Raw genomic sequence first — 26,063 nt, forward strand, 5'->3', positions numbered from 1 at the left:
AGTTGATTTGGTATCCTTCTATTTAATGAGATTATTCAGCTGTGTTTTGGCAGATGAGTGTTGGCTTAAGGATTACTGAAACCAGCATCTTTTATGGTATGTGATCCTTGCACTTCCCTTACTGAGGGAGTTTACTCATTGTTTTCAGGTTTTAGACAAAGACACACTGGAAGTCTACAAGTGTAATCAACATCCTCTTATGGACAGTGTTGAAGAATAATCTGTCATTTCAATCTATTCTGCTGTGCATAAATATTGTTTGTTGACAGCATTCTCACACTACAGACTACAAAAATACCATGTTGGTTTCTGAAGTCATGATTTATTCCACGATTCTAACATGAGATGTAGCATACCAAAAAAAGAGCGTATGCATGCATACATACAAACTCAAACATCATGTCTACTACCATATTAAATACAGGATGTGATTGATTCACAATCTTACATAACACTGACATATTGCTGTTAATTCTTCATCACTAATCAAAGCTGGTCAAAGCAACTGTGCTTTGGTTATCTTAAATGACAACACAAAGACTCTAAATTGAAGTATAATAAGTTAGTTCTTCTCCGGTGGGCAAATCACATCCATGGTCAGTAACAATGCAAGACAAAATGATCAACAGATTTAAAAAAAAACCAACCACCAAGTAATTTCTTACAGTTAAAACAATTACTTTGTGGAAAAATGTATTTCATTAACTAACCTCGTCAAAAATATGCACAGGCATTTGAGAACATTCTGCAAGTCCTTAATAGGATTCAAAACTGATTTCCATAAAGAAGCTTCGTAGGACTTTTAGGATGTTCAAATATCCCACATATTGGCATGGGTGATTAAAACATTACATAAGTTCACAATTTCTCTTCCTTCAAAAATATTTTAAGCACAAATAGTTCAAAGTGATTAACAATCAGTAGAAGAAATCATGATTACTTCCCATTCACCAGTATAGTACATTATTTTAAATTTCAAGAACATATAAGCAATTAACTTTAATAACTGTGTTCTCATAACACATTATTCAACTCTTTCATGGAAAGAATGAACTTGCTGTAAATAATGTGTAAATGCTCAAATGCAAAACCCTTCATCTACCTCTTTTATAATGGCGTGATCACAAGATATTATATTTTATCAATTGAAGGCATACACGCGAAGATAGACAATGCAAATACGGCAACAGTCATTAAATACAAAAGGTATTGAATAGCCTGACTACACAATAGCCAATTGCCTGTAATAAAAGTGGATTACAAATGGAACCTTTTTCCATACTGAGGGCTCTTAATAACTTTTATCCAATTCATAGTTGAAAGTGGCATCAGATCGATATTTCCAAATCAACTGAGATCAAATTCTAGATTAGCATATGTTCCCACCATAGGTGAAGCAGCGTTAAACAGTGAGAGATATTGTGGTATGAATTGGGCTGTTGTTATGGCATGTGAATGGAATTTTGAGTAGTCTAGGTTCCATTACTTTCGACACATTCAGCATCCATTTTCTTGGTATTAAAAAAGCCCAGTATATCTGGTAATTAGGTTTACACTTGAATTCAAGCCAAGCTATTTGTTTTCTTAAAAAGTTACTATAAGTAGTAACTCTAGGGATGAGTGTAGAGGGCTGTCAATATGTGCAACAATCTTAAGTAAAGACAATTCATGTTCAAACTCTGATTTTCCTTCTGTTACAACCAATAGGTAAAATGAACACTAAGGCTACATTCCTGAGAGAATTCTGCTGGTATTAATGGTGTTCACTTGTGTAAATGTCATGCTTCTACAACAATAGAATTAGTACATAAACACAAATGACAATCTTCGTTAATCCATACCTGAATCAGACTCTGTTTAAAAAAGTACAAATGTATTGGCAATATTTTTGACACAGTTCTACCATTAACAACACTTAATTCAGATCTTCTGTACTGATATTTGGCAGTGGGTCTCGCCAGTAGTTGAAGTGGCTATACTCTGGATAAACAAATGCTGAACATTGTTCTTGACAAAGCAAAGGGAAGACATGTTCAACAAGTTCACTCAGTCTAATGTACCTAAAAATGGGAAAATACAAGAACTAAAATTAGAGGAGAGCTTATAAGCAGCTTTAGAAAACCTGAAAAGCACATGAAACAAACAAAAACAAAATTTCTGCAGTTTTGACAACATCCATAAATAGCAAACAGACTTCACATCTCAAGCCCAGTGATCATTCTTCAGAATTCTGAATTCTGATGAAGGGTTGCAGGACTTGAAACGTTAACCGTTTTTCAGATTTCCAGCAGGTGCAGTTCTCGTATTTTTTCAGCTAAAATAAAATCAACTCCATTAATGCTGTTACAATTATTTGGAAAGCAAAATAAAGTTGTCACATGGATGTGAATCAGAAAATGAAGATAAAAATAGGAATTCAATTAAGCCCCGAATAAGAAACAGCATGGTCTAAAAATCTTGAATTAAGAGCTTTATTTGATGACACTCTCACGATGGGCAGTGGTGAAAGAGAAGGGGGATGGCTAGCTGAACACAACCAAACATTGTTCACTAGTCATAGCATAATCATTATCAGCATGATTCATACTTAAACATTTAATTTTTCTAGCTCAAAGGCACACATCAAACTCACTAAACTCAGATCAACTGAACTTCTTCAGTACAGACACAATAAGATTTTGCTGGTTTGTTTTATTCAGTAGCACTTATCCACATGACATCATGGGAATTCTCCTTCCAATTGTCTCTTCAATTGAAAGGTAATCACTTCCACTTCATGCATCTCATACCTTTGGCAATATCTTTCTGAAAGTAACTTGTGGAAATGCCTTTGATTTAATGTCACTAACCTCTGGTGTAGAACTTCTGTCTCTATCTACTTCATCTCCTAGCATAGGCATGAAAATAATTCCAGTGAGTCAATGACAAGTTTGAAACTCAATCCTACAGTTTAGCTAACGTACATATATATATATACACACACACATATGCACGTTAGCTAAAATATATTTATATTTATAAACTATAAATATATTTTGTGGAGTATGGATGAACAGAAGACTAGGAATGTAAACAGCTTTTGGTCAATTCAGTTTTATATAAATGAAGTAAAATGTTACTTCAGAAATGTGCTATGTATTTGTCAGGAATACTTTCTGTACTTCTGTGGTGCTGCATGCAAGATGTTGGAGGACTGTTTCACATGTAAAGTGATGTTATATGTTATTGCAATATTCTAAAATGCTATTAAAGGGTGCCTCTCAAGACAACAAATTCTAACAAGTCGTTAAGTACACAATGAATGATTTCAAACAGAGCTAGAGTCAAGGATGCAGGAGAATGTCCATGTAGTACTGTTATTTCTTTGTACCTGGCAGAGGACAGTATGGACATCAGAGGAAGCCAAGAAAGATCCTCCATTCGATACTTCTGGTAAAGAAGATTGTTTGGATTCCCCATTGAAGACGTATTTAGGAGGAGGGTAGAGCTTGAATTTGATCTGTTGGATGTCAAATTGTTTAGTCCTATCACATACTGCTTATGCTATTTAATACCATTTTATGATGTAGCTTCACTAGGTTGACACTTCAGTTTTAAGTGTGCTGTTTCTGGCATACCATCCCACATTCTAGCCAAGTTGATCTCCTAGCTTGATGCTTATTGTAGAGTGAAGGCCTTAGGTTGTAGATTATGTTTGAGTCTGGCTTCATTTACATCTTTGGAGACAAAGTGAATGGCTTGCTACAACCATTTTAGAAGCCAATTAAGAGTCAGCCAGATTACTGTGTGGCAAGTCACATGTTGTCCTTACCAAGCATTAGTGACCATCATGACAGCTTCATGGTCATTATTAGACTGGTAATTTCCAGATTTTATTGTGTTCAAATTCTATCTGCTGTGCTGGGATTTGGATACAGGTTGCTGACCTTCCCTACATTTCCGGTTTACTAATCTATCAACAATACCACTATTGCCACAGCCTGCCCTATTTGAAGCTTTATGGATTTGCACCCAACGCGAGTACTTCAGAACAATCTAGCGTAGCACACTGAAGTCATGAGGCAGTGTTGTTGATGTGGCACTAATCTAATGCCCTACCAGCACATTCAGGTGAATATAAAAGATTACATGGCATTATTTTGAGCACACGAGTTTAGAGATGAGGTTTTTTGCAGTGAGTTACTAATTTTTCCTCATGTTTAGAAGTGAATAAACTCTTTAAATTGGCTCCATTTAAAATCTACGTTAATTTGGGTCTGGGAGAATGGTATCCACAATGTAACCTTTCTAAAAGAACCTACAACCAAGAGGATGGGTGAATAAAGAAAGGGAGTCAGTTCATCCCTCTTTACTCAGGAGCTGTACAGTTTGAGGTATCCAAACTAGAACCGCAATGAATTGAGGTCACAAGATCAATTGAGGCTCAGACAAATTTAAAATGATATAAAATACCTACTGCTGAGAGACATGGATGGGTAGAATGAGGAGGGGGCAGAATGTCAGATGACAAACAAAAGACATGGGGTTATGGCTGCAAGGAGCAAATATACTCACAGTTCCCTTTAAAAGTGTTTTTCTTAGCACAAGTGAGGCACAATTACTGTTCTAATTCTAGTCTGGATAATTCTAAACATAAGAAGCATTTTTTAAAAAATTGGCATATTGCTTTTCCAAACTTTACAATCAGGTTTCAGTCATTTTATTAAATACCAATTTTTCTGTACTTTGGGTGTCTCAGAAATTCCATTAACCAGAATACTCACGAAGATTTATTGCCCTTGATTTGCTCCTGTATCAGTTCACCTTTTGGATTTACTGTAAAAATTCTGTAGTCTGGAACTCCTACCTGCTTGTAGGCACAAACATCCTTAAAAAGAATTAAGACAAGAAAGTAAATATTAAATGTGCAATCAGTATATTGCTTTGGTATCCTGAAATCTAACATTACTAAGCACTGTTCATTACAAGACCGAGGGGGGGGAAAAACACCTTGTTTGTATTGGAAGATTGAAACATTGCACTTGTTAGAAACATTAAATGTACAATTTGTAGAGTCTGTACAGACTCAAAATCCAGGGTAAAAAGGTATTAAACAGTCAGTGCTGCCAACTACTTACATTAGGTCGGTTTCCAAAAGCAGCGTAGAAAGGCTGGTTGTAAACAGTAAATAAACTTTTGATGTCATTCAAACATTCAATCTTAAACTTTTCCGGTTTTTTCTCTATTACCTCCCTGGAACCAGACAAGTATAACATCAGACAAAGATCATGAGAACATAATGCATTATTGATCTGACCTAATGCCGATTCAGTACAGCATTTTTAAACATATGTGCATGTTGCTAAACTACTTCCCATTATTCAATTTTCACTAAAAATGTTTTTCCTGATTTTGAATGTAGACTCTCATTTATATCTCGCCACCACAAGCAGCATAAACAAAGAAACCAATGTTACCGTCTGGAATTTACCTTTAGCAAGGTCAAACAACAGTTCCTGGCAAATGACTGAGATTTATTTAAAAATTGTAATGTTAATTCAACACTCTTATATGCAATATGAACTCTACTTTGAAAAACATTGTGAAGTATTTATTTATTCACTTGTGGGAAGCATTTATTGCCTGTCCTGAATTGCTCTTCAGAAGGGTGGTGTTGAACTGATTTCTTGAACCACTACAGTCCACATGCTGTAGGCAGACTCAATGCCCTCAGAACGGAATTCAAAGATTTTGACCCAATGACAGTGAAGGAATAGCAACATATTTCCAAGTCAAGATGGCGAGCGATTTCGAGGGGAGCCATCCCTAGGAACAGCAACACTTGCATCTTCTGCCTTTGTCCTTTGGAAGCTGCTGCCTGAGGATCTTTGCTGAATTTCTGCAAAGCATCTCATAGATGGCTGCAGTAGTGTGTACTAAGCACTGATAGTGGAAAGCGACAATGTGATCAGTCAAGCAGACTGCTTTGTCCTGTATGATGCCAAGCTTCTTGAGTGCCTTTGTACCTGCACCCAGCCAGACAAGTCTGGAATATTTCATCATGGTCCTGACTGGTGCTTTGTAGATGCTGGACAGGCTTTGGGGTGACAGGTGGAGAGTTACTTGCCATAGCATTCCCAGCCTCTGACCTGTTCTCATAGCTACTGTAATTGTACAGCAAGTCCAGTTGAGTTTCTGGTCAACGGCAACCCCAAGAACGTGGATAATGGAGGATTTAGTAATGGTTACAGCAGTGAATATCAAGGGGAGGTGGTTAGTACATCTTTTGTTCGAGATGGTCATTGTCTGGTATTTGTGTGGTACAAATGATACTTGCAACTTGTCAATCTAAGCCTGGATATCATCTAGATCTTGTTGCATTTGAACACAAAAACTTAACTAATCAATTTTTTTCCTCTATTCGTTTGTAGGATGTAGGTGATGCTGGCTGGCCAGCATTTCTTGCCCATCCCGAGTTGTACTTGAGAAGGTGGTGATGAGCTGCCTTCTTGAACCTGCAGCCCTCCTCCTGGTTTTTTCTGATGAAGGGTCTAGGCCCGAAACGTCAGCTTTTGTGCTCCTGAGATGCTGCTTGGCCTGCTGTGTTCATCCAGCTTCACACTTTGTTATCTCGTCCTCCTGCTGTGGGTTGACCCACAATGCTATTAGGGAGGGAATGCTAGGACATTAACCCAGCAACAGTGAAGGAACAGTGGTATTTTTCCAAGTCAGGATGGTGAGTGATTTGGAGGGGAACTTGGAGGTGGTGGTGTTCCGTTTCCCTGATGCCTTTGTCCTTCTAGATGGAAATGGTCGTGGGTTGGGAAGGTGCTGAGGATCTTTGGTGAATTTCTGCAGTGCGTCTTGTGGATAGTACACACTGCTGCTACTGAGTGTTGGTGGAGGGGGGAAGTGGATGCTCGTGGATGTGGTGTACTCTTCATTGAGCCAGGGTTGATATCCTGGCTTGATGGCGTTGGTTGAATGGGGATATGCTGGGTCATGAGGTTGCAGATTGCGCTGGAGTATAATTCGATTGCAGTTGACGGCCCACAGCACCTCATGGATGCCCAGTCTTGAGTTTCTAGATTTGTGTGAAGCCTGTCCCATTTAGCACGTGATAGTGCCACACAGCACAATGGACATTGTTCTCAATGTGACGGCGGGACTGTGTCTCCAGAAGGACTGTGCAATGGTCAATCTTACCGATACTGTCAGAGACAGATGCAACTGCAGCTGGCAGTTTAGTAAGGATGAGGTCAAGTATGTTTGTCCCTCTTGTCGGTTCCCTCACCACCTGCCGTAGACCCAGTCTAACAACTACATCCTTTAGGACCTGACCAGCTCGATCAGAGTATAGTACTGCTGCCGAGCCACACTTGGTAATGGACACTGAAATCCCCCTACCTGGACTACATTCCTTGTGCCCTTGCCATTCTCAGTGCTTCCTCTAAGTGTAGTTCAACATGGAGAAGTACTGATTCATCAGCTGAGGGAGGATGGAATGTGGTAATCAGGAGGTTTCCTTACCCATGTTTAACCTGAAGCTATGAGGCTTAATGGGGTCCAGAGTCAATGTTGAGGACTCCTAGAGCAACACCTCCTCACCGTATACCAGACCTTTTAATTCCAGACTTTTTTTTAAAATTCAAATTCCACCACCTGCTGTGGTGGAATTTGAACCGGAGTTCCCAGAACATCAGTGGGGTTTTTGGATTAATAGTTTAGCATTAATACCATGAGGGGATTGCCTACCCCAATCTCTGAAGACTCATGAACGGTGCTGAGAATTGCCATCATCACTTCTGAACTTATGACGGAGGGAAGGTCATTGACGAAGCAATTAAGGTGGTTGGGCCTCAGACACTACCCAGGGAAACCCCTGCAGAGATGTCCTGAAGCCAAGAATGACTGACTTTCAACAACCACAACCATCTTACTATGTGCCAAGTATGACTCCTAGCAGCACAGAATTTGTCCCCCTTCCAATTCCCATTGATTCCAGTTTTGCTGGGGTTCCTCAATGCCACACCATCAAATGTTGCCTTGACATCAAGGACTGTCCATCATGTTTCACCTGTTTCACTTCTTCAATTCAGCTCTATTGTTCATCTTTGAACCAGGCTGTAATGAGATCAGGAACTGAGCAGCCCTGGCAGAACGCAAACTGCACATCAGTGAGCAGGTTATTGCTGAGCAAATGCTGCTTGATAGCATTGCTGATGACAACCTACATTAGTTTACTGATGATTGAGATAGACTGACGGGGAAGCAATTGGCCAGGTTGGAGTTGTTTGCTTTTTGTGTACAGCAAATACCAGGGTAATTTTCCACGTTGTCAGGTTAAAGGTTTAAGTTGTGGCTGACTTGGAGCAGCTTGGCCAGGACAGTGGCATGTTGTGGAGAACAAGTCTTCAGTACTATTGCTAGAACATTGTCAGGGCCCACAGACTTTCCAGTAGGCAACTTTTTCTTGATATCATGTGGAGTGAATCAAATTGGCTAAAAATTGGCAGTGATGCTGGGATCACTGTAAGCCAAGATGAATCATCCAATCTACACTTGAGTGAAGATTGCTGTAAACGCTTCAGCCTTATCTTTGGCTCTTCCATCATGGAGTATAAGACTATTTGTGGAACCTGCTCCTCCAGCAAGTTGTTTAATTGTCCACCACCATTCATGACACAAAGCTTAGATCTGATCTGCTGCTTATGGGATTGCTTAGCTCTATCTTCTGCTGCTTATGCTGTTTGGCATTCAAGTTATTTTGTTTAGTAGCTTCACTAGGTGAACACCTTATTTTTAGCTAAGCCCGGTGCTGTTCCCTGCACACTCCACTGAACCAAGTTGATCCCTGCGTATAATGATGATGGTTCAGCGGGGACACGCCAACCCATGAAGTTGCATATTTTTCTCAATGTGAAGACAACAGTTCATCTCCACAAGGATTGTGTGGTGGTAACTCTTAACGATACTGTCATGGACAGATGTGCCTGCAGCCAGCAGACTAGTCAGGAGGTGGTCAAGTATGATTTGTGTCTTTGATTAGTTCCCTCAGCACATGCCACAGACCTAGTTCAGTAGCTATGTTCTTTAGGACCCCTGACTAGCTCAATCAGTAGTGCTGGTTGCCAAGCAACCTTCGTTAGGTGGGGTACTTCAGCATCCAGGGTACATTTTGCACCTTGGTCACTCTCAGTGCTTCCTCCAAATGTTGTTCAACACGGAGTACTGACTTGTCAGCCAAGAGAGGGTGATACATGGTAATCAGCAGGATGTTTCCTTGCCTATGTTTAAACTGATACCACAATACTTCATGAGGTCCAGAGTCAATGTTGAGGACTCCCAAACGCATACCACTTTGCCTCCACTGCTGGTCAGTCTGTCCTGCTGGTGGGGAGGGCATAGGCAGGGACAGCAATGGTGGTATCTACAACGTTATCTATAAAAGGTCGATGTCATGAGTTTGACTATGTCAGGCTGTTGCTTTATTAACCTGACAGGCAGATCTCTCAATTTATAACACTAACCCAAGATGCTAGCAAGGAGGGCATTGTAGAAGCAACAGGGCTATTTTCACCATTGTTGCTTCTGGTGCTTAGGTTGATGCCCAACAGTGATCTATATAGTTTAATGTCTTTGTAGCAATTTACAATTGATATAACCGTGTGGCTTCCTAGGTTATTTCAGAGGGCAGTTAAGAGTCAACAACATTGCTGTGGCTCTGGAGTTAAATGTAGGCCAGACCTGATGATGATAGCAGATTTCTTACCTTGAATGACATCAGTAAACCAGATGGTTTCATGGTCATCAATAATTATTCCTTAATTCCAGATATTTTTGTTGAAATCAAACTCAACCATCTGCCATGGCAAGATTCAAATCCAAGAATATAGCCGAGTTTCTGGATTACTAACCACAGCAGTAATACTTTTCAGTCATCACCCCCGCTAAATCTCTCAGATAAGCACTACAATGCTACATTCAACACATTTTCTTTTGAAATGTGTTTCCTTAAATAGCTGAGTGTACAGGTCAGTTTGGAAATGAAATATGCATTTCCTCAGCATGTAATTTCTTCAGATAAAATTCTTAAGCTTACATTTTATAATCTCTCATTTATAAAGTGCTGGTGTTAATAGATCCATGCTAGATGAAGTTCTCCTCTACACTATTACACAACTAACAACTTGGGAGTAATATAATATTCTTAGCAAGATGTCACAAAATCTGTTAGTTGGACCCCAATGATATGCCACTCAGAGTCCCATCATCCCCAAATTGGGAATGTAACCCACCCTCTGCATTTGGTGGCACAACTTGTTGGCAACTAGCAAAATTCAGCCCAATATATAGTGGCACTCTTAACAACTTCAACAGACTGTTTTTAAAACACTAAAATAATATTTGCTCATGCAATTGCAAAAGATTTGTTGATTTATTCAAAATTCTGTCACATACCTATGAAATGCTGAAAAAAGACTGCTAGGAGCTAGCAGTAAGGGCCCTCTAGGAAGTATTGTTCCTTTGTCATTCACCCAGTGCAAGTATCCTCTTGTCATGTTTGCCATCCCAATGGCACGTGCAGAACAGTACAGAAATTTATAACCATTCCTTTAAAACAGATAGAACAGTAAGCAACACCTTATCATAATTAATAAACATGTAAATCACCCTAACTTCTCAATTAGTTTATATTAAAAAGGTAGCTATTTCAAACCATAATTATATTATTCCACTTCAAGAATAGTAACCATTTATTTTGTTGTTTGCCTATTTAGCTCCCAATTAACATCTAGATGAAATTGGAGATGCGACTTTTTTCAGATAACTATCTTCACGGTCACACAAGAATGATCATCTTACTGCAGCTATGGACCTTAACATAATCTGAAAACAAATCTGAAAAGAACAGAAAACACAAAAAAACATTGGCAGGGAATGGGGTTTTATGGGATAATGAAAATAACACCTTGCATTCGTCCCATCTTCTAGTTAAGAGGATGGCTAAACAATTTCCGAGCTCAATGCTCAATTTGATTGAGTTCTGCAATAACTACTTCTTGAAATTAATTTTCCTGCCTTCTGAAAAATCAAGAACTTATCTCTAGAAAAATGCATAATGTTTCTTTATAATGTATTAATATGATAGAAATATCAGTTTTGCTGGAAGTAATTTAAGTGCTAACAACTTTTGTCCTCTTATATAGTGTGCATCATTTGACTCTGTTCCACACATCACTGTTAACACTGATGTAATGATTTTTTGGGTGAATCAATATAATATTAAAACACCTGGAATTCCAGATCTCAAATCAATGTTTTAATATGTACAGGGTTATACTTAGAAATGCACACAAAATGCTATTATACAATGCTATTGCTATTTAAAGATTAAAAACAGTCATGCAAATGTATTCCACTTTGAAAACTTTTTCATATATAGTTAAATCAAGAACAAAAACTTGCTGTCTTGGTCTAGAGATGAGTGTTTGTAGTCAAGTGACAAAAATTTATAGTCTAACTTTTTTTTAAAAATGGACACATTGATAGTAAGGTGAGCAGTCCTTGTAACGGCTGAAATTACCATTTACCCAATTCCTTTAACATAGTGAAACATCCTGAGATATTCCACAGTGGAATTGTCAAAGAAAATTTGACCAAGCCACTTGGAGTTATATTGGCAAAAAAGTCTACGGAGGTAAGTTTTAAGGAGTGTCCTAGGACGAGTTAGGAACGAGGGGAGTTTATAGAAGGAATTCTAGAATTTAGGACCTTGGCAGATGAAGGCCAATGATGAAGAATTAAATTTGTGAATCGTCTAATTGGCCTGAATTGAAGATGCACAGACCTTTGAGATTGTAGAGCTGGAAGAGACTACAGATAGAGGAAAAGGAGAGATTAAATCAGTGACAATGGGAACTGCAGATGCTGGAGAATCCAAGATGATAAAGTGTGGAGCTGGATGAACACAGCAGGCTAAGCAGCATGTCAGGAGCTCAAAAGCTGACGTTTCGGGCCTAGACCCTTCATCACAGAGGGGGATGGGGAGAGAGAACTGGAATAAATAGGGAGAGAGGGGGAGGCGGACCGAAGATGGAGAGAAAAGAAGATAGGTGGAGAGGAGAGTATAGGTACGGAGGTAGGGAGGGGATAGGTCAGTCCAGGGAAGACAGACAGGACAAGGAGGCAGGATGAGGTGGTAGGTAGGAGATGGAGGTGCGGCTTGAGGTGGGAGGAAGGGATGGGTGAGAGGAAAAGGTTAGGGAAGCAGAGACAGGCTGGGCTGGTTTTGGGATGCAGTGGGGGGAGGGGAGATTTTGAAGCTGGTGGTGAAGTACACATTGATACCATTGGGCTGCAGAGTTCCCAAGCAGAATATGAGTTGCTGTTCCTGCAACCTTCAGGTGGCATCATTGTGGCACTGCAGGAGGTCCATGATGGACATGTCGTCTGAGGAATGGGAGGGGGAGTGGAAATGGTTCGTGACTGGGAGGTGCAGTTGTTTGTTGCTACCTACCACCTCATCCCACCTCCTTGACCTGTTTGACCTGTCCGTCTTCCCTGGACTGACCTATCCCCTCCCTACCTCCGTACCTATACTCTCCTCTCCACCTATCTTCTTTTCTCTCCATCTTCGGTCCACCTCCCCCTCTCTCCCTATTTATTCCAGTTCCCTCTCCGATGAAGGGTCTAGGCCCGAAACGTCAGCTTTTGTGCTCCCGAGATGCTGGTTGGCCTGCTGTGTTCATCCAGCTCCACACTTTGTTATCAGAGATTAAATCAGAACTGCTTACGCTTGGTTAAATTCTTTCCCTATCCGATGACAACCAGGCAGACAGACAGAGACAATCTCCAGCACTGCTTTCTCTTTTCACCCATAGCCTCTAGAATTTTTGGGGAAATTACCCTCACTTGTCTTCTCCACCCACTACCTCCTGGAGCCATAATCCACAGACGCAAGGTCATCTTTCATGAGTATACTGACAACACCACTATTTTACCCTTCTCCACACCTTTACTACTGCATGCTGTCAGATTGCTTTTCAAACAGTTGATCATGAGTAAGTCATATTTTCTTCCCAAGGTTTAATGTTGCTATGCGTGCTGCCAGAGGTGATAAAGTTTTCAAAAATCACATGGAAAAAATATTGAAAATGATGTTCAATGCTTCAGCAAAAATCAAATTATTAACACCAGTGTTTCTAGAATCTCAAGCAGATACCAGACAAATCAACTTGCACATTAGCAAATCTTCATGTCATTTTCAAGATGAAGCAAGCTGTCTGGTTCACAGCTTCTACTCCTTCTGTAATTGGAATATACTTGCACCCAAACACCGCCGATGGACATGAAGAGCTACCGACATTATCTGGTGATACAGATTTCCATTGAGCATCTGAGCCAGTAAGCAAAATTTAATGAAAACCAGTCATATTTCTTATCTTTAAAACATAGAAACAGAATTTATATATGCCACTTCTAATTTATAACAGATAACATAGTTCATAAGAATAAAAAGCAAAAGTACTTGCCATTAGCCAAATATCTTCAATATGCCTAAATAAATCAATTCATTTATTGAATGTATCATGGAGTTATACAGACCAGAAAATCAACCCAGGATTAATGCCACAACTTATTCAGGTATCTTTAATGCAAGAGTTAAATTTTCCAAGCATCCCATTTTAATCATTGTCCAACAACTGCTGGAACAATATTTCTATCTGGCACGTGATATCAGACTCAACTAAGTTTCAGTTTCATCAAGCAGCCAAGACTCAAAATGAATAAAGACCCTTTGGCCAGTGTATTGGGAGTGCAATCAGTGCAATGGAACCAAATTTCAGAAAGGAGATATTGCTTCAAAGAAGTATTAGGTTGTGTGGCTGGGTGGTGGGGTAGCTGGGAAGAAGAGTTTCAAGATCAACTCCATTGCAAGATTACTTTTTCTAGATATCATTACCACACATACTCATGAATCTTATGATAAAGTCTGGCGATTCCTGGGTGGGTCCAGTCTTTGCCCAGCTGAGGAAGAATCTGCCCTAAGGCATCAGATCTACAATGAAGTAGATAAAAAACATTACATAAAATGTATCTAAGACAACCAAGCTTAAGGTCTAAAATTGAAACTAGATTATTATGTTATGGTATACGGTTTTAAACAGGCTTACAGTTAACATTACACTTTTTATTTATAAGAGATTAAGATGTAAATTGTTAGATAGCAGTTAACATACCAAAAATAAAACAGCAAAAGGTGGCAATTCATCAGGATCAGCAGTTAAGTGATGGGTACTTTGGAACAAGTTATGCAACTAACTCGAGAAGGCCCAAGGAAGATACAGGGCCTGGAAATGAGAAAGATTTGTGGGAAGAAAGGAGAAGCAGCTACAGAGATTGAGAACAGGCTGATCACTCAAAGTTGTCAGCCTAAAGTCTCACGGCCAAAATTCCTGATAAAATATTGGTAATGAGAAGCTATATAGGAAGCTTGGAACAACGTGGGCTGCATCTAACTAGGGACCACTAATATCCTGGCAGGGAGGTTTGATAGTGCCACTCGGGGTGGTTTAAACTAGTTGGGGTTGGGAACCAGAGCTGCAGGTCAGTAAGTATAGAGACTGGAGAAGAGCTTGAGACTGAGACAAATATAAAGAGGAACAACAATCAAGGAGAGGTTACTGAGCTCAGCTGAACTGGAGCCTTGGGCTGTATTTGCTTTAATGTAAATAGCATAACAGGCAAGGAGGATTAATTTGGAGCATGCAATTATGTGGTTGCAGACATGGTTGAAAGAGGGACAGGATTAACAGTTTAAGGTTCCAGGATATTGATGTTTTAGCTAAGACAGAGGAGGAAGCAAAAGACATGGAAGAGTCATATTACTGATTAGGGAGCATATCACACGTGTGTGGAGGAAGGACTCCCTAGAAGGATTCTGCAAAGCATTATGGGTAGAGCTCAGGAACAGGAAAGATTTAATCTCAGTACTGGGATTGTTTTACATACCTCCCAGCTGCCACTGGAAGGTAGAGGGACAGATACATAGTCAGATTCTGGAAAGGTGTAAAAATAACAAAGGTAGTTATGCTGAGTGATTTTAACTTACCCCATATTGACAAGGGCTCTCCTGGTGCTAGGGGTTTGGATGGGGTGCAATTTGTTGGGTGTGTCTAGAAGGGTTTTTTGAAATATTATGTGGATAGTCCAGACAGGGAGGGGGGGTCATACTGGACCTAGTATTGGGAAAGTGAGCCCAGCCAGGTGATTAAAGTTTCAATGGGGGAGCATTTTGGGAATAGTGACCATAATTCTGTGAGTTTTCAGATACTTATAGATAAAGACAAGCGAGCACCTCAAACAAAAGTGCTAAATTGGGGGGCAGCCGACTATAATAGAATTAGGCAAGAATTGGAGGATAGAGATTGGAAGCAGCTGTTTGAGGGTAAATCCAGATCTAAAATGTGGGAGTCTTTTAAAGACAATTGATTAGACTGCAGGACAGACATGTTCCTGTGGAAAGGATGGACAGGGGAAATTATCAGCTTAGTCAAAACAAAGGAAGCACAATGTCGAGGCAAAAGGGAAAAAAAAAAAGGAGGTCCTTGAAAAGTACAGACACAGTAGGAAAGAGATGAAATTGAGAGTTAGAAGGGCTAAAAGGGGCCATGAAATGACCTTGGCCAGCAGGGTGATTTTATACATATATTAGGATCAAGAAGGTAGCTAGGTAAAAAACGTAGGTAGCGAGTTTTGAGAAGATTTGTAGCTCAGGTTGAGTTTCTGGATGTGAGTTTGCTCACTGAGCTGGAAGGTTAGTTTTCAGACGTTTCCGTCACCATTCTAGGTAACATCAGTGAGCCTCCGGCTTCATCGTAGGCTCACTGATGATGTTACCTAGAATGGTGACGAAACGTCTGAAAACTAACCTTCCAGCTCAGCGAGCAAACTCATATCGAAAAACATAGGTTCACACAAAGATAAAGGAGGGGGGCTGTGTGTGGGGCCAGAGGAAGTGGGTGAGATCCTTGATGAGTATTTTACATCAATATTCACCAAACAAGAGGGATATGAGGTACAAGATAATAAAATGTGAGGCTGGATGAACACAGCAGGCCAAGCAGCATCTCAGGAGCACAAAAGCTGACGTTTCGGGCCTAGACCCTTCATCAGAGAGGGGGATCGGGAGAGGGAACTGGAATAAATAGGGAGAGAGGGGGAGGCGGACCGAAGATGGAGAGTAAAGAAGATAGGTGGAGAGAGTGTAGGTGGGGAGGTAGGGGAGGGGATAGGTCAGTCCAGGAAGACGGACAGGTCAAGGAGGTGGGATGAGGTTAGTAGGTAGCTGGGGGTGCGGCTTGGGGTGGGAGGAAGGGATGGGTGAGAGGAAGAACCGGTTAGGGAGGCAGAGACAAGTTGGACTGGTTTTGGGATGCAGTGGGTGGGGGGGGGGGGGGGGGGGGGGGGGGGGGGGGGGGGGGGGGGGGGGGGAGATAGAGCTGGGCTGGTTGTGTAGTGCAGTGGGGGGAGGGGACGAACTGGGCTGGTTTAGGGATGCAGTAGGGGAAGGGGAGATTTTAAAACTGGTGAAGTCCACATTGATACCATATGGCTGCAGGGTTCCCAGGCGGAATACGAGTTGCTGTTCCTGCAACCTTCGGGTGGCATCATTGTGGCAGTGCAGGAGGCCCATGATGGACATGTCATCAAGAGAATGGGAGGGGGAGTGGAAATGGTTTGCGACTGGGAGGTGCAGTTGTTTGTTGCGAACTGAGCGGAGGTGTTCTGCAAAGCGGTCCCCAAGCCTCCGCTTGGTTTCCCCAATGTAGAGGAAGCCGCACCGGGTACAGTGGATGCAGTATACCACATTGGCAGATGTGCAGGTGAGCCTCCGCTTAATGTGGAATGTCATCTTGGGGCCTGGGATGGGGGTGAGGGAGGTGGTGTGGGGACAAGTGTAGCATTTCCTGCGGTTGCAGGGGAAGGTGCCAGGTGTGGTGGGGATGGAGGGCAGTGTGGAGCGAACAAGGGAGTCACGGAGAGAGTGGTCTCTCCGGAAAGCAGACAGGGGAGGGGATGGAAAAATGTCTTGGGTGTTGGGGTCGGATTGTAAATGGCGGAAGTGTCGGAGGATAATGCGTTGTATCCGGAGGTTGGTAGGGTGGTGTGTGAGAACGAGGGGGATCCTCTTGGGGCGGTTGTGGCGGGGGCGGGGTGTGAGGGATGTGTTGTGGGAAATGCGGGAGACGCAGTCAAGGGTGTTCTCGATCACTGTGGGGGGAAAGTTGCGGTCCTTAAAGAACTTGGACATCTGGGATGTGCGGGAGTGGAATGTCTTATCGTGGGAGCAGATGCGGTGGAGGCGGAGGAATTGGGAATAGGGGATGGAATTTTTGCAGGAGGGTGGGTGGGAGGAGGTGTATTCTAGGTAGCTGTGGGAGTCGGTGGGCTTGAAATGGACATCAGTTACAAGCTGGTTGCCTGAGATGGAGACAGAGGTCCAGGAAGGCACCTTCCCCTGCAACCGCAGGAAATGCTACACTTGTCCCCACACCTCCTCCCTCACCCCCATCCCAGGCCCCAAGATGACATTCCACATTAAGCGGAGGCTCACCTGCACATCTGCCAATGTGGTATACTGCATCCACTGTACCCGGTGCGGCTTCCTCTACGTTGGGGAAACCAAGCGGAGGCTTGGGGACCGCTTTGCAGAACACCTCCGCTCAGTTCGCAACAAACAACTGCACCTCCCAGTCGCAAACCATTTCCACTCCCCCTCCCATTCTCTTGATGACATGTCCATCATGGGCCTCCTGCACTGCCACAATGATGCCACCCGAAGGTTGCAGGAACAGCAACTCATATTCCGCCTGGGAACCCTACAGCCATATGGTATCAATGTGGACTTCACCAGTTTTAAAATCTCCCCTTCCCCTACTGCATCCCTAAACCAGCCCAGTTCGTCCCCTCCCCCCACTGCACCACACAACCAGCCCAGCTCTTCCCCCCCACCCACTGCATCCCAAAACCAGTCCAACTTGTCTCTGCCTCCCTAACCGGTTCTTCCTCTCACCCATCCCTTCCTCCCACCCCAAGCCGCACCCCCAGCTACCTACTAACCTCATCCCGCCTCCTTGACCTGTCCGTCTTCCCTGGACTGACCTATCCCCTCCCTACCTCCCCACCTACACTCTCTCCACCTATCTTCTTTACTCTCCATCTTCGGTCCGCCTCCCCCTCTCTCCCTATTTATTCCAGTTCCCTCTCCCGATCCCCCTCTCTGATGAAGGGTCTAGGCCCGAAACGTCAGCTTTTGTGCTCCTGAGATGCTGCTTGGCCTGCTGTGTTCATCCAGCCTCACATTTTATTATCTTGGAATTCTCCAGCATCTGCAGTTCCCATTATCTCAGATATGAGGTACGTTGGGTTTAGGGAAGGTGTGAGTGTACTCTTGGGCAGGTCAACATAATGGAGGAAGTGTTGGGTATCTTGAAATGCATAAAGATAGACAAGTCCCCAAGGCCAGATGGGGTATTTCCTAGGATACTGTGGGGCGGCAAGGGAGGAAATACCTGGGCCCTTCGATATCTTTGTTAGCCTCAAGTGCAATTCCAGAGGACAGAAGAATGGCCAAAGTTGTTCCCTTGTTTAGGGAGGAATATTGCTAGAGAAGATACTAAAAGACAGGATTTATTCACATTTAGAAGTGAATGGACTTGTTAATGGAAGGCAGCATAGGTTTATGCAGGGGAGATAAAATCGTACCAAAGTGACTGATTTTTTGAGGTGACATGAGTGATTGATGAGAAGAGGACAGTGAATGTTGTGTACATGGACTTCATAAGGCATTTGATAAGGTGCCTCATAGGCAGCTGGTACAAAAGCTAGAATTGCATGGGATCTGGGTGTGCTGGCCAGATGGATACAGAACTGGCTTAGTCATAGACAATAGTGGGAGGGCGCTTTTCAGAACCAAGATCAGTAATTAGGGTGTTTTGCAGGGATCAGTGCTGGGACCTTTGCTGACTGTAATATAAATACATACGATGTGAGAAAAATGTGCGTGGCCTGATTAATAAGTTGCAAAAGATACCAGAATTGGCAGTCTCTAGATAGCGAGGAGGATGGTCAAAGGATAAGTGGGATATAGACATATGGCAGATTTAGGCAGAGAAATGGTGGATGGAGATTAATCTGGACAAAGGCGAGGTATTGCATTTTGGAAGCTCAAATTCAGGTACAAGTTACACGATAAAATGGCAGAACTCTCGGGAGCACTGACATACAGAGGGATCTTCGCATACAGTTCACAGACCCCTGAAAGTAGCAACACAGGTGGATTAGGTCATCAAGAAGTCATACAGTTTCTTAGCCTTCATTGGTTGCGGAATCAAATATAAAAGTTGGCAAGTTATGTTACAGCTGTAACTAATTTTGTTAGACCACATTTGGAGTATTGCATGCAGTTCTGGTGGCCACACTACCGGATGGGCGTGGATGCTTTGGAAAGGGTACAGAGAACGTATACCAGGATGTTGCCTGGTCTGGCGGGTTTTAGTTAGGAGGAGAGGTCAGATAAATTCAGATTGTTTTCACTGGAAAGATGGATGTTGAAGGGTGACCTGATAGAGGCCCACAAAATTATGAAAGGCGTAGATAGGGTAGGTAGTCAGAGGCTTTCTCCCCTACAGTGGAAAAGTCAAATACAAGAGGGTGCAGGTTCAAGGTGTAGGGGTGAGAGGAAAGAACCTTTCAAGAAGTACAGGGAAGGTTTTCACACAGGATGGTAGGGTGCCTGGAAAGCACAGCCAGTGCAGGTGGTAGAAGTAGGCACATCAGCATTGTTTAAGGCATGTTTTGTTAGACACATGAACAGAAGGCGAACACAGGAGCAGAAACTGCACATGGGCAATTAGTGTGTCTAAATAGGGATTAGGAATCGATGCAGGCTTGATGGGTCTGTTCCTGTGCTGTACCTTTCTTTGTTCAGATCTCCTATCATGCTATTAATATCCATCGCGTAAACAAACAGCAAACACTGATGGGCGTGGGGCAAATGTCTGGAACACATTCTGGTGAACATAGTTTTTTTTAAGTTTACAAGTTAAGTTACTGGTATCTTGTAATGGGGTGGGCAGTACCTCCTTATTGTAAGCATAACTACTTCACGAAGGTGAAGATGAAAATGACAAAGCAGTGGTAACAGCAGTGACTTAATGCATTCAAACCAGATAGTAACCCTTCCACTAGATTACCTGTGGGGGATAGCTCACAGAAGTATCTGGCTACTTGATTGGTGAAGATTGATCACCAGGTAAGCCAAAGAAAAAGAAATCAATATAATTCATGCACAATTTGAAAAATGGAATGATTTACTCATTTTTCAGCAAAAATGTTTTTGCCATAAAAGGTATGTATGTTTGTAGCCGCAGAGGAGAGCAGGTTGCTATTTAGTACATGGTCATTCAAACATACATCACCAAGATTTGAATTGCAGGAGCACTGAACATTACAGAAGGGAATAAAAAGTTGCCATACACAGGTTTCTAAACTCCCTGCCTCTCACTAATCTCCCCAAGCCCCAGAAAATTAAAATTTGTGTGCAGTCTTAACTGCACTATTGCTTTCATTTCTTTTGGAAAAAATATTGTTTTGACGTCAATGCAGATTTTGATAAACAAAATTTGAGTAATTAACTACCTAAAAACTTCTTAAATGGTCTTGCTATTTGCTTGTGCTACTTTGTAGCTTTCTAACACAGATTAGGACTGTTATTCTGTGAAACTAACTTTTGGATTAAACTGTAAATTATGAGATAGGATGCTTTCTTCATCATGTTATTGGGAAATTTAGAAAGATACAAATTACTGGACAGCAAGGGCACTAGTAGCAGGTTCTACATTCTTTAACAGTTACTGCAGCCAGTCATTGTTAAAACCTTGACGAGATCATCTTTATAGTGAATCTGCCACTGGAGAGGAAACACCCAAGTTATGAGACTTGGAAGCCTTCTTTTGTGATTCATTGACAAGACAGAACATTGAGTGAATGGAGCAACACCGGCCACTGGAAGTGTTCATATTTAGATGAATAATTGAGATGTAAAGGCTTTGGGTAAACTGCTGGAAAATGGGATTAGAACAAATGGATGTTTGATGGCTAGTGTGGGCATAATGAACCAAATAACTCTCTCCAAGCTTGAAAAATGCTATGACTCCATGCAAAATATCCAACTGTCCTAGCTTAACAGACAGGGCTGATGAGCCAGGCAAATGTGAGGCTGGATGAACACAGCAGGCCAAGCAGCATCTCAGGAGCACAAAAGCTGACGTTTCGGGCCTAGACCCTTCATCAGCCTCTCTCTGATGAAGGGTCTAGGCCCGAAACGTCAGCTTTTGTGCTCCTGAGATGCTGCTTGGCCTGCTGTGTTCATCCAGCCTCACATTTTATTATCTTGGAATCTCCAGCATCTGCAGTTCCCATTATCTCTGATGAGCCAGGCAGTTCGTTGATAAGAATGCAGTGATGCTCAATGATAATTCTTCCACCTCCATACCCATGGTAGGCACCCAGACAAAAATGAGGGAATCTTCTCCTGATCCTAATGGATTTGTAGATCAGAGGAAAAACTATCCTAGTACTTATAGGGGTTTAAAGGCCCAAGGATTTATGGCCCCACAATGGCCAAGAAAAGGGGGAACAAAATGAGGGAAAATTCAGAACACTGCACATGCACACACGAACAATTCGGAACAGATACAAACAGTAATGGAGAAGAGAACAGAGCTATAAAGCAGATGACCTTTTGAAAATCCTGGTTCTGTTGAGTGGAAACTTAAAAACTTCACTGTGAGAAGCTGTTCAGTGTGTCGCTATAGAATGACTCTGAGGGTTATGGATACTGAAAAAAGACACATTGAGGCAGAACAGAAGAAAAACTGGATCATACAAAAGTTCAAAGGGGTGGGATTAATGAATACTACAAAGAACAGTAAGGCTATAAAAAGAGAGAAGGCAATTCAACAAGCAAATTAGCAAGAAGTACAAAAATCAGAAATTTCTCAATGTCATGGTGCCTGTTGCATATGTTTAAGTGGTTAATTAATACAGAAATTAATTTGTGACTAAGGAAACAGTTAATTGAGAAACACACAGAGTCTGGCAAGAAAGGGGTTATATAAATTCTAGTCTGAGGTTTACAGAGACAAAATTTTGGACTAGTAACAAGATATATTTTTCTTAAGTCATATTATGCAGCATGCTACATTATGATTTAACCATCATACATAATCTGGGGCTAAATTTAAATAAATTATATTTGTTCATACAAAATTTTCTATTTAAGTTCTTTAAAGCAATTTATTATCCTAAATAGAGCGTGTACAGATTCATAGATCTAAAGAAAATAATTTTTAAAAAAACAAGTAGTTCCATATACAAAACCTACTTGGTAATGGTTCCATCAATATCAGATATGATGACTTTATCATCCCAGTTCCAAAGGTATATAGTCCCTTCACAGCGACAGGTACCTTGATACTGAGTTGTTATACTAAACACCACATCGTTTGGCCCCTCTTTCAGTTTAAGGCTTGCCTATGATTATACACATACACAAGAAAATTTAAAATTAAAAGAAATAAACATTCTGCATGATGATTGCTCTCCAATTTGTTTCTTTTAAAATTGTGCATCCCAAGTTTCACTATTCCTCAAGACACCAGGGAGTTCTTGTCAGACTACCGGACTATGATGCTAGACCAGATGACCATTCTTCAAGCGTTAGCATGAATGGCAAGCGCGAGCATGATATATTTGTAATTAAGGGGCTCAAAGTGCCCATAAGTAATATCCATACACACAAGGAAAGTAGTATGGGGATTATGATTCCAAGTTGATTTTTTAAAATTTATCCTTTGCTACAGAATGCCTTGCCCTTCAGGACAATTTCAGCTTGAACATCAAACAAAGTAGTGTTTCTACTCTACATTGGTCGATTCAACACTTGGTTAAACTGAGCCACAACAGTATTTTCAAAATTTACAGCCCAGGAGGAGGATTTTCTGTTTAGATTGGCAATTCCTGAAAATTATCCTGTGAGGGGGAGATGAAAAGCTTTGTTAAAATGACTATATTTTTAGCAATTTTAAAGTTCAGCATGACAAAATAATAATTATTTTAAAGTTATGCCCTCTTTTCTATTGGCCTAAGTAGGTTCTATCTATCTGGGGCCTTACAACTTCTTGCACCTCAATAAAACTTCTGCTCAATATCCTCTGCTTCAAATAAAATAATTCCAACCCATCTTATGACTCCTCAAAGCTAATATTCTGCAGTCTCAGCAATGTCCCAGTAAATTTTTGCCACACTCTCTCTACTGATCACATTCCTTGTGTTAAGTAGTGATCATACACAGTCCTCTAACTATAATATAACCAAGGCTTTATGCAGTCCTAGAATCATCACCCTGCTCTTGTGTAGTGGGGCCTGGTGAAAAAAGGCAACTTTTCCCCATATGCTGCTGTAACCACCTTACAAACTTGCCTTGCTACTTTCAGAGATCTAAAAGCACATATTCTAAAGACCCAAAGGTTTCACTATACCTCAACATTCTACTATTTGTTGTGTATTCCCCTCTTGTGTCCTTTGCAAATGCGTCATCTTCAATTTCTCCAAAATGGACTCTATTTGCCACTTTTGAGCTGACTTGCCTAGTGCAGTGATAACTCCCTGCATTTTAATACACCTTAGGTAACTTGTACTTGCTGTAAAAGTTGACTGGCACTCCCTACATTTAACTACGCAACCATTAATACATATCACAGGCAAAAAAAACCTATTGACAACCATACCCAACTTTAGATTCAACTGCAGTTATAGTCAAAGTCATAGAGCACAGAAACAGACCCTTCAGTCCAACTCGTCCACGCTTCCCCAAATTCGCAAACTAAACTAGTCCCATTTGTCAGAGTTTGGCCCATATCCCTCCCTTTCCTATTCAGGAATCTGCCGACGCCTTTTAAATGTTGTCATTGTACCTGCATCTACCACTTCAACTGACAGGTCATTCCACATAGGAACCAGCTTCTGCGTGGAAAACGTTGCCGCTCAGATTCAGTTTAAATCTTTCTCTTCTCACCTTAAAAATATGTCCTCTAGTTTTAAACTCCCCTACGCTAGGGAAAAGATTTTTGATAATCCACTTATCCATGCCCCTCATGATTTTATAAATGTCTACAAGATCACCCTTTAGGGAAAACAACCAATTTATCCAACCCCTTTTTCATTTCTAACCCTCAAATCCTGGGAACATCCTTGTAAATCTTTCCTGCACTCTAATTTAATACTATCCTTCCCATGGCAGGCCAACCAGAACTGTACACAGCACTCCAAAAGTATCCTCACCAATATCCTGTACAGTCACAGTATCATCTCAAGTCTGATACTCAATGCTCCTAGCAGTGAAGGCAAACATGCCAAACTCCTTCAGTACCACCCTGCGATGCAACTTTCGAAGAATTATGCACCTGAATCTTTAAGTCTCTCTATTCGACAACACTCCACAGGGCCATATTATCTGTACAAGTCCTGTCTTTATTCATCTTATCAGACTTTGCATTTATCCAAATTTAACTCCATCTGCCCCTCCTTGACCCAGCTCAATTGATCAAAATCCCTTTGTAATCTTAGATAACCTTCATTGTCCACTATACCACCAATTTTGGTGTGATCTGCAAACTTACTAATCATGCTTCCTAAATTCTCATCCAAGTTGTTTATATAAATGATAAACAACAGTGGAGCCAGCATGGATCCCTCAAACACCAATGGTCACATACCTCCATTCTGTCAAGCAACCCTCCAGCTTCACGCTGTCTCCTACTGTCAAGCCTATTTTGTATTCAGTTGGCAAGCTCTCCTGAATACCACGTGATCTAGCTTTACTAACTAGTCTACCGTGTGGAATTTTTATCAAAGGCTTTACTCAAGTCCGTGTAGACAACATCTGCCTCTCTACCCTGATCTATCTTCCTGGTCACTGTTGTAGTCGTCATGGCTGAATGTGACAAAATGGCTATTTGATTGTTTATCAAAGTTAAAAAGAAACCAGCTAAGAAAATTTTAGCTGATATAGCATTTCATATAGCTCAAGTCATGGCCTTCACAGACAGGCAAAATGCCTAAGTCTTAGTAATGTGTGGCTAGAATGCAAAACAGTAAGACTCTGATAAGGAAGCTCAGATGAAAGCCATCTGATTTGAGATTTCTGACTTTTATTTGAAACAGAAAGGGAAAGATTGACCTACTTGAGATGATGCTTTTTAGATAATTATAAATCACATATTAGAGCAGACACATTCATCCAAGAATAGAAATTTAAATTTTTAGATAAATTAAATTAAATTTCTGAAGGCAGTTAGCCTTAGACATAGAGACTAGTTTTGATAAACATCTTTCAAGAAACTTATTTCTTCGTCAGCAAGATTACAACAAAAAGTATAAACAAGATAACCTCAGAGTACCAAGAAACAAATAACGTAGCTAGGTGTAGCAGAAACAATTTTAAAACAGGGTTGCTATGGCCAAGAGAATAAACAACTGCCCCTTTGCAAGTAAGATAAGAGGGAAGCTGTTTCCAAAACTGTTGGCTTTGTCAATAGAATCATGTTATTAAGTTTAACTATGTATAACTTTGTAAGTAACTATATTAGAGCTGATTTTTCGAAATTGGTAGAAATCAACTTTTTTTTAAATCTTCTGTACTAAGGTCAACAAGGGATATGTATGAAGTGCATGACCGAATTTGAAAAGTCATGAGTAATAAGCAGGTACATGATGTGGCTGGCAAAGTGTCCAGGAAGGGACATAACAATTGGTGTTGGAAAAAAAGTGGTCATTAACTGTAAGAGCACAAGGATAGGTGATAGGGAGTCTGGCAAACATCATGAGATGATGGCAGAACCTAAAAGGTGGACCATGAAGTTGTCCATCATTGATTGGTGTTCACAGGATTGGATATGTAAGGTCAGCGGGCACGTGGCAAGCATGATGTCACTGTTGCATTTAACCATTGTGAT

At 41.2% G+C, this 26,063-nt stretch overlaps 1 protein-coding gene across 5 annotated transcripts in view; it reads right to left on the reverse strand.

The window, feature by feature from the left end:
* Positions 1–306: 306 nt before the first annotated feature.
* The window catches only part of lpin2 (lipin 2), a 104,235-nt gene continuing 78,478 nt past the window's right edge, over positions 307–26,063 (reverse strand). For 4 of the 5 annotated variants that reach the window (XM_059646087.1, XM_048529360.2, XM_048529361.2 and 1 more), the window contains 7 exons: positions 22,433–22,581; positions 13,955–14,041; positions 10,441–10,593; positions 5,118–5,232; positions 4,764–4,867; positions 3,371–3,499; positions 307–2,060 (listed from right to left, as the gene is read on the reverse strand). In XM_059646087.1, coding sequence (XP_059502070.1) covers positions 1,916–2,060; positions 3,371–3,499; positions 4,764–4,867; positions 5,118–5,232; positions 10,441–10,593; positions 13,955–14,041; positions 22,433–22,581 — 882 coding nt within the window. In that variant the 3' untranslated portion in view covers positions 307–1,915. The remainder of the gene's footprint in view (positions 2,061–3,370; positions 3,500–4,763; positions 4,868–5,117; positions 5,233–10,440; positions 10,594–13,954; positions 14,042–22,432; positions 22,582–26,063) is intronic. The other variant, XM_048529363.2, reaches the window with a different exon arrangement.

Source organism: Stegostoma tigrinum, chromosome 5, assembly GCF_030684315.1.
Source record: "Stegostoma tigrinum isolate sSteTig4 chromosome 5, sSteTig4.hap1, whole genome shotgun sequence".
Lineage (NCBI taxonomy): Eukaryota > Metazoa > Chordata > Chondrichthyes > Orectolobiformes > Stegostomatidae > Stegostoma > Stegostoma tigrinum.